This window comes from Haliotis rubra, unplaced genomic scaffold (genome assembly GCF_003918875.1).
Source record: "Haliotis rubra isolate DU_JTF1 unplaced genomic scaffold, ASM391887v1 Scf29, whole genome shotgun sequence".
Classification (NCBI taxonomy): domain Eukaryota; kingdom Metazoa; phylum Mollusca; class Gastropoda; order Lepetellida; family Haliotidae; genus Haliotis; species Haliotis rubra.
The window spans coordinates 1,742,066-1,761,394 of NW_025766957.1; the positions used below are offsets into that span (position 1 = coordinate 1,742,066).

At 39.3% G+C, this 19,329-nt stretch overlaps 2 protein-coding genes and 1 long non-coding RNA gene across 4 annotated transcripts in view; all 3 read left to right on the forward strand.

Moving 5' to 3' along the window:
- Positions 1 to 1,002, forward strand: part of LOC124281801 (biotin--protein ligase-like) — a 4,413-nt gene extending 3,411 nt beyond the window's left edge. Inside the window, exon 4 of the mRNA XM_046717793.1 lies at positions 534 to 1,002. Coding sequence (XP_046573749.1) covers positions 534 to 871 — 338 coding nt within the window. The 3' untranslated portion in view covers positions 872 to 1,002. The remainder of the gene's footprint in view (positions 1 to 533) is intronic.
- LOC124281809 overlaps positions 1 to 4,983 on the forward strand; it is a 19,407-nt gene extending 14,424 nt beyond the window's left edge. Inside the window, exon 4 of the long non-coding RNA XR_006899980.1 lies at positions 4,540 to 4,983. This is a non-coding gene — a long non-coding RNA (uncharacterized LOC124281809). The remainder of the gene's footprint in view (positions 1 to 4,539) is intronic.
- A 5,319-nt stretch (positions 4,984 to 10,302) lies between these two features.
- LOC124281798 (zinc finger protein 271-like) lies at positions 10,303 to 13,746 on the forward strand. 2 transcript variants are annotated; one of them, XM_046717787.1, is made up of 3 exons: positions 10,303 to 10,362; positions 10,779 to 10,901; positions 11,533 to 13,746. In XM_046717787.1, the coding sequence occupies exons 2-3, from the start codon at positions 10,787 to 10,789 to the stop codon at positions 12,624 to 12,626; spliced, it is 1,209 nt and encodes a 402-aa protein (XP_046573743.1). In that variant the 5' UTR covers positions 10,303 to 10,362; positions 10,779 to 10,786; the 3' UTR covers positions 12,627 to 13,746. The 2 variants fall into 2 exon arrangements, with proteins under 2 accessions (XP_046573743.1, XP_046573744.1); XM_046717788.1 differs by having other exon boundaries at positions 10,357 to 10,466.
- The last annotated feature ends 5,583 nt before the right edge of the window (positions 13,747 to 19,329 follow it).

A 19,329-nucleotide genomic window follows, 5' to 3' on the forward strand; every position in this document is an offset into this window, starting at 1 on the left:
GTGTGAATAGTATACATACATCATGTGGTCAGGCTCTGGTACGTGGTTGATGCAAATCCCCGACATCATGGACCGTTGCTCATAATATCAGTCACTGGATTAGCTGGTCCACACTCAGTTATTTACAGGCCACTGTCACATAGCTTGATCCGTGGATATCCGGGTTAGAATTGGTCTTCAGCAAACCATGCTTGTCGTAAGATGCGACTAACGGGATCGGGTGGTCAGGCTCTCAGATTTGATTGACACGTTATCGTATCCCAATTGCGTAAATCGATGCTCTAGCTTTTGATCACTGGTTTGTCTGGTCTAACCATTTACATGCCGCTGCAATATAGCTGGGTATTGCTGAGTGCCGCGGTGTTAAACCACTAACAAACAAAGAAGCAAATGTCATGTAGCTGGGATGTTGCTTACAGCAGCATAAGCATCAAATATACACACGTTACCTGATTCATAATATCACATAGAACCCATGGATAATCCAAACCATTACGGACATCTCCCACTAAATAACTGTCTCTTTCTTTTAGGTCTCTGTGAAGGTCCTGTGTTTCCTAATTTCAAATACAACTCCTACCAAGGTGCAGTTGCAGCACCAACTGAATTCTTGGACACAAATCTGCAAAAAGTTGTTAAATTTCATTCCTATTTCAACGGAGGGGGACACTTTCAGCCATACGACCATGTCAAGGCCATCATGAAGGATCACCTCGGCTGCCAAGTCTCAGGACAAACATTACAGACCATTCCCAGTCTTGCCATTGAACATCAGACAGACTTGGGATCACCCTCAAGGGGAGATAACCCTTTGCATACCAGTGATTTAGTTCCACGATTTGATATTCTTGCCAAATATTCCTCCAGTTGAAGGAGCTCCTGCTTCCATTGTGAAAACAAGCTTTGGCAGTGGTGTGGCTGTTTTGACAGGGATCCATGTTGAGTGCAGGACAGATCATTTTCCTTTGGACGACCCTTTTGTTGCTGCCATGATAGATGATTTAAAGGAAAGTGAGAAAGCTAGGAAACAATGTTTTGAATCCTTGTTAAACCATCTAGGATTAATTTGTAATAAAAAAACTCAAGTTATAAATGATACAATCAGCTATCACATACAAGACACCTGTGGTAAAAAACAGTAATTTGCTCATGTTCCTTGGTCATTGGTCGAACTGATCACTGCCATGAACGCCAGATTTAACCGATTTGTGATCTTTGGTATGACAGTGCTAACTTTGAGTTTTCCACCACACACTTCCTGTGATCATACTGTTCAAAATAGATACAGTTACCTTACATGTCCCTTCATTGTGACCCGTGAAGATCCAGGTTATAATTGGTCTTCAGTAATCCATGCTTGCCGTTAGAGGTGACTAACGGGATCGGGTGGTCAGGCTCCCTGATTTGGGTGACACATGTTATCATATCCCAATTCCATAGGTCAATGCTCATGCTGTTCACTGGATTGTCTGGTCCAGACTCAATTATTTTCAGACTGTCACCACATAGCTTTAATAATAATTAAACAAAACCCAAACCAACCCTCCATTGTTTCTTAATCCCTCCCTCATTTCTTCTGTCGGCAGTTGTTGGTGCTGGATTAGCATACCATTTGTCATATTCACATATTCCAATGTAACTGTTAAGCGTGTTTAGTAGTTTTGTAAACAGAATTTACAGTAGATTTTCTTTTGATTATTACCTTTTGATACTTTGTACTACTGTTAGAGTGGTTATATTGATTATTTATTATTTGCATATTCCAACCATTTGGGGACAGTGGGTAGCTTAGTGGTTGAAACTTTCAGTTGTTATACCGAACACCCGGGTACAGTGTGAAGCCCATTTCTGGTGTAACCCTGCCATGATATTGCTGGCTCATGCACACATGCATACACCCACCACTCACTCACTCATGCACACACACACCTACTCACCCACACACCCACACACCCACTCACTACTGACAAGGTAGCAGGACTAAGTCCACAGGCGCTAATTCCCCAGTTCTGTCAGATCTCAGTATCACCTAGTGTTGGTGTAAGGTTCTTGGTAGGAATTGACAAGAATGGAATCAATATCTTGGGGTATATATATATATGTATATAGGTGAGATAAGTCATGTCACTATATATATAAGTGGGATAGGTCATGTGACTATTAACCTTCTAGCGCCTCACAGAAAGCTTGGGTTATCAAGGGTAATATTAATCAGATTGTAGAGCTTTGAGTGTGCCCCTCCGTGGTGCGAAATTCAGCACATAACAAATGCCATTATTATTATTAATATTATGCAGGTTTGTGTATCTACAAGAAACACTACGTGCCAGGTCAGCCCCAGAACACCTAGCCTATGTCTTTTACCTCTGGTCATGGCTTATACAGGTCATTGTCATCTGTCATGGATTAATTCATTATACAACATATATTTATGCAACACTTATACAGTACAACCTGAAATTATTGAGAATTTAAAGATAGTAAATTTTTATATTGTTTTCACTCATTACTCACGTATTAAATGTGAATATTAGCAGAGCATAACACCAGATTCAAAGACAGGTGAACAGTTAATATTTTGTCAAGTCACCATGGGCAGCAATGCAGGCTTCAATGTGAAGTTAGAAAGTTGTGGTCCATGCTGTCTCAATATCGGACCACCTCTTCTTTCATTTCAACAATATTTGTCAGATTTTTGTTATTGACACTTTCCTTCATAAGTCCGCAAACATTTTTTATTGGATTTAGGTCAGGGCTATAGCTTGGCCAATCTAATAATGTCATATTTTGAGTCCGAAACCAGGCCTGTGAATGCTTTGAACGATGTTTTGGGTCGTTGTCCTGCTGGAAAATTCAAAAAGATTCCATAGAACACGTGAGCAGATGGAAGTAAATGTCCCTCGAGAATATCTGTGTACCGCTCACTGTTCATATTCCCTTCAAATACACAGAGGGGCATTGCCCCTGACACAGATATGCCACCCCACACGTTAAATTTCTGACTGTATTTTGGGCGCTGATACTGAGGTTTTTCAGTTTGTTTGGTCCAGAATTTCAGTGTATTAAGAAACAGCCACACATAACTTTCATCTGAGAAAATCACATTGTCCCAGTTAAATTTGTATGCTGTAAGCACCAGTTCAACCTTCGCTCCTTTTGTTCAGGTTTCATGATCGGTGATGGAATTCCTCGACTTTTCTGCCAACCCATTGTATGCAGCTCAGTTCTAATTGTCTCCTTACAGACAGCCACAGTTCCTCTATCAATCATATCCTGCCTTAAGTTTTCTAAACTCCTTCGTTTGTTTTAAGAAACAAGAATACCAAGCCACCTCCTGTCACCAACAGTCAATCTCTGGGCCTACCTGCTCCTCCCTAGTGCTCAGTGCCATATCCATTTGCAATATTTTTCAAAACACGATAAACAGTGGACAAAGGAATGCCTGTTCTGCCTGAAATCACTTTAGCTGATCTGATGTCCTTGTTAGAATACTCTAAAATCAACTTCCACTTGGGGGGATAACTTCACAAACTAATGTAAAAGGATGAACGGAGTTGTCTCTCTTGAATGAAACCAAGCACTTGATAGCTGGTCAAGGGTGTTTATTATAGAAATCCAATTAAGCGTATTCCTAAAAGTCTCAATAATTTCTGGTCATACTATATATTAATATACAACTGACATAGTAGCACAGCTACTAGTTGTAACAATTTGATAAGCGTCATATACATACTGGCAATTTAGCATTTGAGAAATATATATGTCAGCTGCTTGATAGATAGCCTCACTCCAAAGCAGAACTAAATACCGTCCTAAGCTAATGGATGTATAGTAATTCTATCCATTAGCCTCCACTGCGGGTCAGAAACTAATCCACTATTATATTGCAAGGGGCTCGATAGTAAACCAGGGCTTAGTTTATAGGTTTTCTTACCTGCAGTGAGACAAATGTTTCTATCCTTTAAAGAGGCATGTCTACATTAGCGGACGTTAAGGATGCCAGTCTGTTGGAGAAATATTTATATTTTTTAGGTAATATTAAAACTTTTAATTATTACCTTAGAGACTTGTGCAGGTCTACTTGGTAAATAGTCTTTGGAATTAAATGTTCATTGGGAGGCTGGTTGTCCTAAATCGTGTGTGTGTGTGTGTGTGTGTGTGTTTGTTGTTCTGAAAAACACCCACCCCTTTTTTTTCCTTTTTTTTTTTTAAAATGACTAAAGACCACATTGAAGTTTATGTTTTGCAGTGGCAGAGCCAAGGTGGGATTCAGGGGTTTCGATTTCCCTTCCCCCCCTCAATCAATTGACTGAATATATTTTAGTCTTATACATCTAGAGGATTGAAAGAATCATTTTGAAAAAACAGCATCTTGATGCCCTGAATACAGAGGTTTTAAACGCTAAAATGTTAGTGGTTTACAGTAACAAATAGCATCATGAAACAATACATATTTAAAGTCAGAAGTATTACCCAGTAATGAGAAAGGGCTGTCCACCTAAATGTAATTCATTTAACATATTGCCTGGTGGATGAAAGCCATTGCTGACAGGGTCGGTTTTAAACTAAATTTGCCTATGTTGGATTCCAATGAATCCTGGGAATTGAACAAATGAAACTATTTATCTTCTAAATATCCAGTGAGGTATCATCAATTGATAGAAAAGAATAAACTGCCTTTCTTGCCTTAAAAGAATTTGATTTTACCGTGTGATTTTGTTCAACTTGTGTGTGAATATTATGTAAATTATGAAATATGTAGTTGTTTGAATTTAAATCAGGTGTTGTTGTGACATTCCCAGATTTTTTAAACACATTTGTTGTTGTATTTATTCCGGTATATTTGTTATCAGAGGAGCTCTTCATACCACATATCAGTTGGATTCTATATGTTTATTTTAATGTATGTTTATGTTTTATTTAGATTTTGTATTAAAGGAGCTGACTTGTTGTGATGGTACTGCAAATAAATCGTTTACAGCATCATACAGAGTCTGTTTTTTAGGGGAGGAAACTCTGGAGGGTACATGTTCCAGTTTGAAGTGAACCCTTGAAGATATGGGTTAGAATTGGTCTTCAACAACACTTGCTTGTGGTAAGATGCAACTATCCGGTGGTCAGGCTCTCTGACTTGGTGGACACATGTCATGGTATCCCAATTGCGTAGATCGATGCTCATGATGTTGATCACTGGATTGTCTTGTCCAGACTCGATTATTTAAGGACCACCGCCTTTTAGATGGAATATTGCTGATATCAGTGTTAAACAACAACCAACCTCTGTTTGGTGTAAACATATTACATTTTCATGAAAAGGGTTCAGCACCAGTTATCACAGTTAGCCTTCTCCCATATATTTACATGAATGCCTGTTTACAATTAATACATCAAATGGAAGAAGGAAAGGAAATCTGTTTTGTCAACTAGGATCATGTCAGTATGAAATAGACAATGCATCAGTTTGTCAATAGATAGACAATGGATGAGGTGAGGTGAAATTGGGTTTTACGATGTGCTTGAGAATATTTCGCTCATATGACTACGTGCATGTGTATGTTTACGTGCGTCTGCTTGTACTAGCCCAGACTTAAGCTGGTTTTATAGTGCTAGCCCACTGAGATACCATGCTGCAGTGAAGCATGAATACCCAACTCAGACACATTATACCGACTCCGAGCCGACCAGTCCTTGTACCCATTAATGCCGAGCGCCAGGCAGGGACCAACAAGTACCATATTTTAACGTTTTTGGTATGACGCGGTCGGGATCGAACCCACGACCTTCCGATCTCCGGGTGGACGCTCTAACCACTACACCACGGAGGCGGTCCCACAATGGATGAAAGTAAAAATTGAATTTTCACATGCTTGAATTTTTTTTCTTAGTAAATCAAGTTTTAATGCACTGTTACCATGTCTTAATTTTGTAGACCCGTGAAGATGCGGGTTAGAATTGGTCTTCAGCAAGCCATGCTTATCGTAAGAGGCGACTAACGGGGATCGGGTGGTCAGGCTCGCTGACATGGTTGACACATGGTCATCGTATCACAATTGCGTAAGTCGATGCTCATGCTGTTGATCACTGGATTGTCTGGTCTTGACTCGATTTTTATAGACCGCCGCCATATAGCTGGAATATGAAAGTGCGGCATGAAACTAAACTCACTCATTCCAAATTGACTGTTTATGGTTTCTGTGGTAGGCCCTAATATGAGGTGAAATGGGATTGAACTTTCAGAAAATACACGATGACAACGTGTTGACTTGCATAACAGGATGTCTTGCCGCAACATCAGTGATAACCTGAATATGTACAGGGTTATGTAAGTCGACTTGTGAGCAAATATGTGGGGAATGGCCATAATGAACAGGTCCTAATTCGTATGGCAAGACCAGATCCCATGACAAATCCAGCAATGGAGAGTCCGACTCAACACCAGTACCATCAGGAGTCTTCGGTCTGCTACTCTGAGGGCTCGTCGTCCGATCAAACGTCTTTTCCTCAGAGGAACGTCTGGTGCAGGCTCCGAGAAAACCGCAGCTTGAGGACATGGCGTAGAGTTCACTGATCTGGGGAAAGTTGTTGTCTTTTACACGCTGCTGGGGGCCGCTGGAGACGTCATAACGAGGCATATCACCAGGAGATGATCCATGCAGTTGAACCCTTTGGTGATGTCTCAGCGATGGGGAGGGGTCTCGTTCCTTATTAATAAAAGTTGGATCTCATTGCTACGAAAACCCAGAGTGGTCAAAAATGGTTTTTTTTAATTTACTGTTTTAAAATTGGTAACAACCACTTTTTTCTGGTAAATTAAATACCACTTTTAAAACTAGTAATTACCACTATTTCTGGTAATTAACACATTTGAAACTGGTAATTACCACTTCTTTCTGGTAAATACCACTTTTGAAACAAGTAAATTAGAACTTTTAAATTTTACTTATATTTATTCATATTCATTTCAATGGCAGTACCATGTTCAGAGATGTACATTTTTACTTATATTAAATATATCAAAACTCGTTGTAAAAGTAAAAAATATCCTCGACAAGCCTCGGATATTTGTAACTTTATCAACTCGTGGTGATATATTTTATATCAAAAGACACTCGGGTAAGATATTGCTTGTGTGAGATCATACGATACCTCCTAGGAGATATCGTTATGACAGTAGATTTGGTACAATGCCCTGACAATGCTATGACGTCATGAACTTGATGACGTCACAATGCTATGACATCGCTGTACTGCAAGCCTAATGGCAGTATCATGTTCAGTGAAGCACATTTTTCATTGAAAACTGATGAAGAGTGATTTTTGATGATAAATAGAATTTCACCCTCGTGTCTACTGACAATTATATCAACACTCGTTGATAAAGTAAAAATATCCTCGGCAGGCCAACTCGTATTGATATAACTGATATCAGTAGACACGAGGGTGAGACTCATTAAACAAGTAAGTCGAAGTTTAACCATCAGTCAATCACAAAATGAAAATGCACAAACTAAACTCTAGATTTGGACAAAACATTCCTGTAACCATAAGCTGAAAATGTTGCATGTGTATCTAGATATTCTGAAATGATAAAAATATATTTATACAAACTATATGCAAACTAAAATGCAACAATCAATACATGGCATTATTTTTTAAAATGGCAAAATTTACATAACATTCAGTATGTAAAATGAAAGTTCAACCATGATATTATAGAATTATTTTAAAACGCCTAACAAGAATATGAATAAGAATAAGTAAAATTTAAAAGTTTTAATTTACTTGTTTCAAAAGTGGTATTTACCAGACAAAAACTTTCAAAGGTGGTAATTACCTGAAAAAAAGATGGTAGTTACTAGTTTTAAAAGTGGTAGTTACTAGTTTTAAAAGTGGTAATTACCAGTTTCAAAGTGGTATTTACTAGAAAAAAAAGTGGTTATTGTCAATTTTGAAACAGAAAATTATTTAACCAATGTGTGTGGATGTGTGTGTGCGCGCGCGCGCGTTTTAATATTAACTACGGACATATATTAAACAGGTGGGTCATGAAAAAATGTTACGTAAAACAGCAGGGGTAATACGTACTAATCTCTAACGCAAACGCAAGCGCACCTCCACAGTATAATAGATGACAAAGGTCCCAAAACCTCCTCTGTTTCGTTAACATATTTTATTCTCAGGAAAAGGATTGGACACAAGTTATCACAACCCAAAATGCCTTATCGCATTAATTTACTGGAATGCCTATGTACAATTAAAACATCAAATGGCAGAAAGACAGAAAAGGAAATAGACAAATACATGTATAATTTTATATTGCTCCGTCAAACCGTTTTGTTTTCTTTATATACTAGCCACATAAAGAAACTGTGCATTGTCAAAATATTATCCCAGTTGATAAGTACGTTAACAATGTCAAAGGTACATATAAACTTTAATGGAGGGATCATGAGACCATAACAAGTCGGGAGAATTTCAATTAAAAGTCAATCACAATGACGTCACGAGTCCACAAGCGGGACAGGGGTCAAACGACCATGTCACAAGCTCAATAACGGGTATGTCCACCATCGGCATTGAGAACAGCAGTGCATCGACGACGCATAGAGCCTATCAAACGTGCAAGGAAGGCTTGTGGGATGTCACGCCAGATTGTCTCAAGTACTGTTGCAAGGTCAAGGACGTTATCTGGCGGATGAGGAAGACGGCGTAGACGTCGATCCATCTCGTCCCAAACATGCTCTATCGGGGAGAGATCCGGTGAATTTGCAGGCCAAGGCAGTAAGTCAACGTTGTGGTGTTGCAAGAAATCCATAGCAACCCTTGCCGTATGAGGGCGGGCATTGTCCTGTTGGAATGTTAACCCAGGGCCATGGCGTTGCAGAAAGGGAATTGCCACAGGTCGAAGAATCTGATCCCTGTAGCCCACACCAGTTAAGTTGCCCTGAACAATCACCAAAGGAGTTCTTTGGCGTGCTGTTATTCCACCCCAAATCATCACGGAACCACCACCAAAGCGATTCCTCTCCAAGACACAGGCCTGTGCATAACGTTCTCCAACGCGTCTATAGGCACGTTGACGTCCATCACTATGGGAAATGTTAAACCTGGACTCATCTGTAAAAACAACATTTCTCCACCAAAACAAGGGTCTGCGGACATGATTTCGGCACCACATTCGGCGAGCTTGTCGATGACGTTGTGTCAGGATAGGCCGTATGGCGGGACGTCGTGGTCTGATCCCGTGATGACGTAAACGTTGTCGAACTGTGTTGGGATGGATACGGCGAAGTCCTGGGATGGTTCGGGCAGTCATCACTGCAGTCTGAAACCTGTGGCGAAGATGGGTCACCCTTATCCATCTGTCCTGTCTTGGCGTTGTTACACGTGGACGACCAGAACGTGGCCGATCGATGACGTCATTTGTGTTCTGGTAGCGTCTCACCAGTGCAGAAATGGTGTTCCGGTGGCAGTGGAAATGTGCAGCCACTTGTCGTTGAGACATTCCCCCACGGACCATCCCAATGGCCTCATGACTTTGTGCAGACGTGAGCCTTGGCATGCTATGCGTTTCAATAGCCGTTTAATTTTTTGAACGATCGCAAGGGCAGGGGTTGAGCTTTCCAAAGTGACAGTATTGTGTGGCATTCATTTACTCTGTTTCTCTTTCCCGGAATGCACGTGCAACAACGTATTGCACGTCTCAAGGACGAACCCACTGACGTCACGGAACGTGGCACGTGCATGCATGTTGGATACATGTCACTAATCTCTGAGTTTAAATCCTTATGTGTCTACACAGGTTTGATAAATTTAGATTTTAATTTTTGTATGCACAGTTTCTTTATGTGCCTAGTATATATGCATGTATATATTCCTAAATATCTTTTCGGGTGCTAATGTCAATGCACTATTAAAGGGGCACTGATCCAGAGCAATTTCCGTGGACTGGTTGGTGCTTTTGTTTTGTTTTTTTATCCTGAGACTAGAGTGAATGCATTAATTCGTTTCTAGCTGATTCAAAAATGGACAATCGATTAAAAAATACTATGAATTTTCACATGGGTGGAAATTTGGGACATTGTTAAATTAGTATTTTTTTAAATTCACTGCCACCGTGCCCCAAGTTAATTTTGTGTGTAAGAGAATGTATGAGAAATACAGTGTTCATATGTTCGTTTAACCAGATTACAATCGTACAATTTAGTACAAAACTTTTAGTGAAACAGAAATTCGAATGACAAAGAGAAGAAAGAGAGAGCCCTGTGAACTGACAATCACAGCGGGGTGTTGGTGTATTCATAAAATATGAGAGTGACGTCCCTTTGTTCGCAAGACTCAACTTCCGGGATTCAGCCCAGCGTAAGATTCTGAATTGTGACAGAATGTCGACTCTTTTCTCATTGTATTGACAATAACGACCACACTTTGTACTAAAATAGGACCGACATCGTTGTCTGGTCAAGGTCTGTTTCAAAATCACACAAATATTGTGGCTTGGCGAAAGATCAGAAATTCTAATCAGTTTTGAAAATAGTTGAGTTTTTAGTCTCCATCAAACTTTTGTTCAGTGATAGTAGTTTGCTAACATAATAAAGGGTCGTTTGATATAAAACAGCTAATGGTGACATGTTCCAAATATACACATCAAATTTGACCTCTTTAATTTTGTTGCAACAAATATTATAATCAGATGTCAAATATGTCAAAGACATTTTTCTTTGAATCTAGATCAATTCAAATTGTAATGTTAATCATTTAAATATTTGGATGTTTAGACTCTGTCATGGACTTGAAGGCTGAGCAGGTAGATGGAGGGAATGATCGCCTGAGATGCAACACTTGTGGCAAGCACCTGTCTTCCCCAGCCAGCCTTCTTGAACATCAACGCACACACACAGGTAAGATCGTATGTATAATGCAGCCAGTTTGAGACATGTTTATAGTGATTTGTCTCATTACAAGAGGTATGCTGTTATCAAAGCTACTGACACAGTTCACACTTCCAGCCTGTAAACAATTGGCTCACATGAGTGACTGTTTTGGGTTTAATGTCGCTTTTTCAGTATTGCAGTTATATCAAGCAGAGACCATATCACAAGAACTATGAACATCCATGAAGATCCTGGATATAATTGGTCTTCCGTAACCAATGCTTGTTTTAGAGGCAACTAACATGATCGTGTGGTCAGGCTCACTGACTTGGTTGACACAGGTCATCACCCAATTGTGTAGATCAATGCTCATGCTGTTGATCAGTGGATTGTCTGGTCTCGATTATTTCCATCATATAGCTGAAATATTGCTGAGTGTGACATTAAACAACAAACAAACAATCAAAGAGAATATATGTACTTATGACATAACGAAGAGTCCTTTATCAGCATAGGAATTGTATCACACCCATATTATCAGGGTATGTGTCATATTGTGGCCTCAGCATATCGTCATCCATATATTGGTTTATAGAAGCATTACAACAAACAAACTAAACACAGCATGTGTCATAATGTTGTTTGTTATCATCAACAGGTGAACGTCCACATGGCTGCAACGTGTGCAACAAGAGATTCACACAGAGAGCACACCTGATTATCCACAAACGAACTCACACAGGTGAGAAACCGTACGCCTGTCACATCTGCAATAAACGCTTTGCCCAGTCATCTCACCTCAATGGCCACAAACGCATACACACGGGAGAAAAGCCCTACTCCTGTAACATCTGCAAGATGGGCTTCTGCCGGAAACAACGTCTTGAACAACACATACAACAGCACATGCTGGACGAGAGTGGAACATGGTCAACAACAGAACTGACCGCAAACAGCAGAGAACCGGAGTTGGTCCGAGATTTGGTTGTGGATGGAGGGGATTCGACAGGGTTGTCTCCCCTACCTTCGTCAACGCGGAGAAGGAAACCAGCCTTTGTACGGAAGATGGAGCCAGAGCTTGATATTCAGACAATAATCAAGACGGAAGTAGAAGATCTAGAAACCGACACAGACAGTCTGATTACAAGTCAGTCGGACAAGTGGCTTGATGGTAAGATTCCTCTTCATCCCGTCTCCAAAAGTCCTCTGTCAGATGGAGGCAACCAGCCAGTATTCCCCTCATCCCAAAGATACAGCATCATCCCTAAGAATGATCAGAATGACTCTGTTGAAATTGCGCCTGAACATAAAAGTGTGAAAGGAGCAGACGACACTGATAACGTGAGCGTCACAAGTGACAGCAATCACTCCAGCTCCGACATCGGGATTCCGACACAAGCATTGCGACAATCCCTTCTCGGACATTCACCCTCCAGACATCTAGGATCAAGGTCGTATGGGTCAAGGTTATCCTCAAGCTTCAACTCCAATCATGTTCAGAGTCAGATTCGGACAAATAATCGGATTTCTCTGGTGGACTTCTCGTCAGATGATCTGATTCGTCACATGATGTCGCGGGATGATATATTCCGCTGTGACTTCTGTTGTGTGATATTCCAGGATGCAGCAATGTATCACCTTCATCGCAGCATGCACGACAAGATGGACTGCCGCTGTTGCAATATATGTGGCAAGCTGCTGAAGGATAAATACGACTTTACTGCTCACTTTCTTAGTGAACATAAACTCTAACTCCAGTTTTCTTCAAGATATCCACTGCTTTGAATTCTGTAATCTGTTTCGCATGTCTCACCATGATGGGGGTATCTGTGAGAGATTTATCTAGACGTAGTCAGAGAAAGATGTGATACTTTATGGATAACAACTTCTTTATTATATTATGATGCAACATGTCGGTATAGATTCTTATACTGTTGTCAAGCAAGAGTGATATCAATTACTGGATTGCCTTGGTTGTAACCTGTGGATTAGCTGACCCCCTTCAACAGACTGCTTTTTTTTGGTCCTCAAAATTGGCTTATCTATGGTAATATAGTATATCTTGTTTTCTTCAGTGTGTTTTTATTGCAAGTGTCGTTCTTATTTGTTGTTAAAAAATCATTGTTTTTAGTCACAAAATGTTTTTATAATGTCATTCCTAAGAATGACAAGTTGTTAAAGACTGTAAGAAGGTCCAAGTTTATTCAAAGCATCAGAATTTGTATCTAAGATAGCAGTCTTAAGCCATGTTGCAAAACTATTTCATTTTTATTCTTCAATCTTTTACATGAATGTTCCTTCTACTCACTATAGTTGTTCTATTTTAGATATTTGTAGTAGTATTTCTGGTAAAGAAAGTATTTCTGTCAAGTGAGCTGAAAAGCCTTTGCAGCATACTTTTGTATTTTAAATACCAAGATAAATAGAAAAGCACTCCAAACATTTTAGAACTGATTGAAGACCAGTTACAAGATGAATTAAATGTATACATGATAATATATGTCCTTGGAAAAAACAGAATTTTAACAAAGCACGCTTGCTTTTGTGTATAAATTTACATATGTTATTTATCACGAATATTAGATAACAAATACAATAACAAGTCAGCTGTTGATATGTTATTTATGATATTAAACTATAACAAAATATATTCTTTGACATGTTTTGACTATGCTGGCAGTGTTAATATATATTAGGACAATTGGTAATGAGCACATTACTTAAATATAAGCAGTAGAGGACGCGTACAAGTGACCTTAGAGGGAGTCACTCATTCACATGACTGCCTGATTACAGACAGGGAAATTCTGCATGTCATACATAAACTCGTCTAAAAGTGTTATTTATGAAAATTAAACAAAATTTGCTGAGAGTGTTGACTATTTTTCTGCCTGGCTTGGATATGTACCCTTTTGCATATCTTGCTTTGATAAATAACACCCAAATTCAAGTAAAAACAGTGCTGTTAAAAGCCCTAAATGTTTGATTCATTGATCATGAACTATGAATTGAATTCATGATACATGCATGCATGCATGCATGCATGCATACATACATACATACATACATACATACATACATACATACATACATACATACATACATACATACATACATACATACATACATACATACATACATACATACATACATACATACATACATACATACATACATACATACATACATACATACATACATACATACATACAAATACATACATACATACATACATACAAATACTTGTATAAGCCAATATCCGTAAACCGCTCAAAGGCGCTTTGGCTCTAAGATGGTCTAGATATCACATAGAGTTCAAGTGCTTCAGCAAAGAGACACATCTTTAGATTTGATATAAAAACAGCTGAACCTGGTTGTGTTCTAAGGTGAGATGGAAGATTGTTCCAGAGATGAGGGCCAGTCATCTCGAGTGACCTGATGGGATGAGTGAGTGTGGTTTTACGCTGCTTTTAGCAATATCACAGCAGGGTACACCAGAAATGGGCTTCACAGATTGTACCCATGTTTGGAATCGAATCCGGGTCTTGGGCGTGACAAGCGAAGGCTTTAACCACTAGGCTACTCCACTGCCCCCATGAAGGGATCAAATTTTGATTCGCCAAGAATGCGAGTGGATCGTAACAGCATAATTCTAAAGCTGAAATTTAGGAGCTGGAATTGATTTTCTTATGACAAGTTTTGTAACTCTTTCATAGCAGTAATGGTATGACCACCCTTTCAATTTCTTCCTCTGATTCCTTGCATGATGCGATGTGACTCTGTACCTGAGAGTGAGTAGGTAAGTAATGTTTTACTCCGCTTTTAGCAATATTCCAGTAATATCACGGCAGGGACACCAGAAATGGGCTTCACACATTGTACCTAAGTGGGGAATCGACCCCGGGTCTTCAGCCTGGCGAGCGAACGCTTCAACCACTAGGCTACCCCTGCCGCCCCCATGTGAGGAATCAATCCTGTTTTTTCCGAGCTATGAACAGACACTTTGATCACTAGGCAACCCCAACACTCCTTTAGTTCTTGTGAGCACCAGAGAGAACAAAACATGCACATTGCTTGTCTACTATCTCTCCAGCAAGAATTGGTGGAACCTTGCTTTGATCAAAATCATAAATGCCACATGTAGATACATTTGTGACATAAGAACGAATAAGGGTTGGTGCTCAATTGTTTCAGATGTCTGCTGGTACCAATGGTTATATTTTCCAATGATTTTTTATTATATGTAGGGGGAAAACAAATTAAGTCTCTTGGATTTTGTTGGAGGCCCTTATGCATTCAAAAAGCCCTTTGTTTCTTGACATGGGCTTGCAGGCAAGAATTTATTTGATATTTTGCTTGCATTCAAAGTACATGTATGTATTTCTGTGCCAGTTGTGAGAAACAGATGGCGATAAAAGAAATTATCTCATCTGTATTTCTCAAAGTGATTAAATGTAAACAAGTATATAATTTTATTTGATCGGTTTTGTTTGGTTTTAATTATTGGTCATATGGATATATGTACTACTCCTCCACTGTTGGGACAGGGTTTGAATGTTTGAACGTCCATTGTTCCGAACATTTAGAATACAGTAGATACACATTCAGAGATGAGTTGAAACAGACTGATCCTTGAGTACTTCAAGTTTTTGTAAAATATATTTACTAAGTTATTATATATTAAAAGGGCAAGAAATATTTTTCATCTTATAGAGAGTACCAGAATACTCCATTGATATAGTGCCATTTGGGTTAGTAGCCATCTTGTATGAGCATGGAAGAGTGACATTGTCTTCCCACAGAGGTTACTTGTCGTATCTTCCTACGAACCTCTGTTCTAATACTACCTTTCATGGTGCGAGTGTTCAAGATTCGTGATTGGTTGCAATCAGATTTAGTTGTGCCATCAGCGACGTTGTTTCAAAAGTGATCATTCTCGATTCCTTAGTGATTTCCGTATGCTTCGGGAAAAACTCTTCCCCTGCGCGATGCGCAAACGTTTCTTCTAGACAGAATTCAGTCTTGTAATGCCGGATCAATGGGGTCTCCATCCCCCTCGTTGACAACGGACAAGCTTGCCATCAGATGTCTTGTGTGTCGCACAAGTCTCCGGCAGAGAAGTGGGATATTTGTGGCCCCATTTTTACTTGCATTAGTCAAGTTGGATTTAAGTCAATGTAACACATGTTCTGATTGGATAGAAAGAAGGGAGGTAATTTGTGTTGCGAATTATTGCCACTAGGGGATTTTACAAGAACCGGGAAATATGGCCTTATTAGAACAGAGCTTTGTAGGAAGATATGACAAGTAACCTCTGTGGGAAGAGTGAGTGAGTAAGTCTAGTTTTACACCGCACTCAGCAATATTCCAGCTATATAGCGGCGGTCTGTAAATAATCGAGTCTGGACCAGACAATACAGTGATCGACATCATGAGCATCAATCTACGGAATTGAGATGCGATGACTTGTGTCAACCAAGTCAGTGAGTCTGACCACCTAATCCTGTTAGTCGCCTCTTACGACAGGCATTGGTTACTGAAGATCAATTCTAACCCAGATCTTCACAGGTCAAACACGGAGGAGTGTTTTATAGGGTGTGTGTGTGTGAGAGAGAGTGAGGGTGAATGTGTATTTTCCTTTTGTTGTACATACATGTTTTACTACATTGTTTAAATCATATTGTTTCATGTATACAGTCTTGTACTTAAACTTTCATTAAGAGCCAAACATCACTTTAACAGTCTATCCAAATATCACTTCTACAATTGTAGGCAAACATCACTTCCACAGTTGTAGCCAGACATTACTTCTACAGTTGTAGCCAGACATTACTTCTACAGTTGTAGCCAAACATTACTTCCACAGTTGTAGCCAGACATTACTTCTACAGTTGTAGCCAGACATTACTTCTACAGTTGTAGCCAGACACTACTTCTACAGTTGTAGCCAGACACTACTTCTACAGTTGTAGCTAGACATTACTTCAACAGCTGAAGCCAAACATTACTTCTACAGCTGAAGTCAAACATTACTTCTACAGCTGAAGTCAAACATTACTTCTACAGTTGTAGCCAGACATTACTTCTACAGTTGTAGCCAGACATTACTTCTACAGTTGTAGCCAGACATTACTTCTACAGTTGTAGCCAGACATTACTTCCACAGTTGTAGCCAGACATTACTTCTACAGTTGTAGCCAAACATTACTTCTACAGTTGTAGCCAAACATTACTTCAACAGCTGTAGCCAGACATTACTTCTACAGTTGTAGCCAGACATTACTTCCACAGTTGTAGCCAGACATTACTTCTACAGTTGTAGCCAAACATTACTTCTACAGCTGAAGTCAAACATTACTTCTACAGCTGAAGTCAAACATTACTTCTACAGTTGTAGCCAAACATTACTTCAACAGCTGTAGCCAGACATTACTTCTATAGTTGTAGCCAGACATTACTTCTACAGTTGTAGCCAGACATTACTTCTACAGCTGTAGCCAAACATTACTTCTACAGCTGAAGTCAAACATTACTTCTACAGTTGTAGCCAGACATTACTTCTACAGCTGAAGTCAAACATTACTTCTACAGTTGTAGCCAGACATTACTTCCACAGTTGTAGCCAGACATTACTTCTACAGATGTAGCCAGACATTACTTCTACAGTTGTAGTCAAACATTACTTCAACAGCTGTAGCCAGACATTACTTCCACAGTTGTAGCCAAACACTACTTCTACAGTTGTAGCCAAACATTACTTCTACAGCTGAAGTCAAACATTACTTCTACATTTGTAGCCCAAAATCAGCTCATACAGCTGTAGCAAATAACATTTCTGTAGCCAAATATGAAACCAATCACGATCTGTATGTATAGTCTGTTTGGCTCAAAAGTGGACCGATGAATTGCAATCTAACTCGAAAACTTATAAACATAAAATACTAAATGAAACACTGATCATAATGAAAACGTCAGACCAACTCTGAGAGGTGTTTGCAGAAATTATGTCCTAAAAATAAAAAAGTTTTTTAACAAACTATCATTAAAATATTGACACAGTTCATTATTTGTTACGATGGAGGAGTGCAGAGAAAGGGACAGCCAGGTGTGCGAGAAAGGATGGAGATGGCACAGCACAGGTTAATGAATCAATAACTTTGTCGGCACTTGTGCATGTGCTTCTCTAAAACCTGGCTGTCCCTTTCTCTGCACTCCTCCCTCGTAACAAATAGTGAACTGTGTCAATATTTTAATGATAGTTTGTTAAACAACTTTTTTAATTTTAGGACATAAATTCTGCCAACAAATCACAGAGTTGGTCTGATATTTTGATCATGATCAGCGTTTCATTGAGTACTATATGTTTATTAGTTTTTGAGTTAGATTGCAATTCATCGGTCCACTTTTGAGCCAAACGCACTATAGTAGGTTTATGTCCCATGAAAGTCTATCCTGCCTTCATTGACACAACTTCTGCATGCCAGTTATATCCCATGAAAGTTTTATATGAATGTTTGATATTGTCTGTAATAAAAATGTCTAATAAGTGCTTCTGTTGTCTTTTAATGAAATGGCATTTGATCAACAATAAATAGCATTGTTTGATCGGCATTTTAGAAGTTGGTGAGTTAAAAATGAAGCATAAACTTTATGGATGACAAGCAACATTTCGATATAAATATAATCATGTTCATATGTTCTCATCCAATGGGATAGCCATGAGGTGAAAATGGCTGGTGGTTATGCCAAAGGCTCTTGTTTGATTCCTCACCTGGGTATACATGTGTGGAGCCCATTTTTGGTGTCCATCAAGACTATATAGCTTTAATATTGCTAAAAGTGACATGAATCTCAACTGAGTCTTGTTGGGATTGTGAAGCATGCCAATAAAGTGGAGCATTTATGTGAAAAAAATAAAGATGGATGGAATGTTTCCGGGTGGGTTCATTCTATCAACCACTGGTTGTTGAATATGGATTAGGGAAGGTTGGGTAGCCTAGTGTTTAAAGCGTTTGCTAGTCACACCGAAGACCTGGGTTCGATTCCCAACATGTGTACAATGTGTGAAGCCCATTTCTGGTGTCCCCTGTCGTGATATTGCTGGAATATTGCTAAATGTGGCATAAAACTAAAACTCACTCACTCACTGAACATGGACTAGGGGACACGACTCTGCACAGTAAGCTGCAGGAGTGTACCTCTGATAGGGACAAGATGAAGAACTTTGATTGATTGATCAATCAAACTATCAATACTTATAATTGTCCATGCTTAAGTGGCAACAGTTTTTACAGTCTCCTTGTTACAGTGTTGAAAGGCTAAGTTTGATTCCCCTAAATCTTTCTTTTATATCATTAATGCCTTGCACCAGGCAGAGAAATAACAAGTACCAATTTTTAACATGTTTAGGTATGACTTAGGTGGGGATTTAACCATCAACCTTCCAATCACCAAA

What these genes read in the sequence shown, in the direction of transcription:
- LOC124281798 (XM_046717787.1), top strand. Translation starts at nt 10,787, where the DNA reads ATGGACTTGAAGGCTGAGCAGGTAGATGGAGGGAATGATCGCCTGAGA. An exon ending in ACATCAACGCACACACACAG is followed by an intron (nt 10,902 to 11,532) that starts GTAAGATCGTAT and finishes TATCATCAACAG; the next exon opens with GTGAACGTCCACATGGCTGC.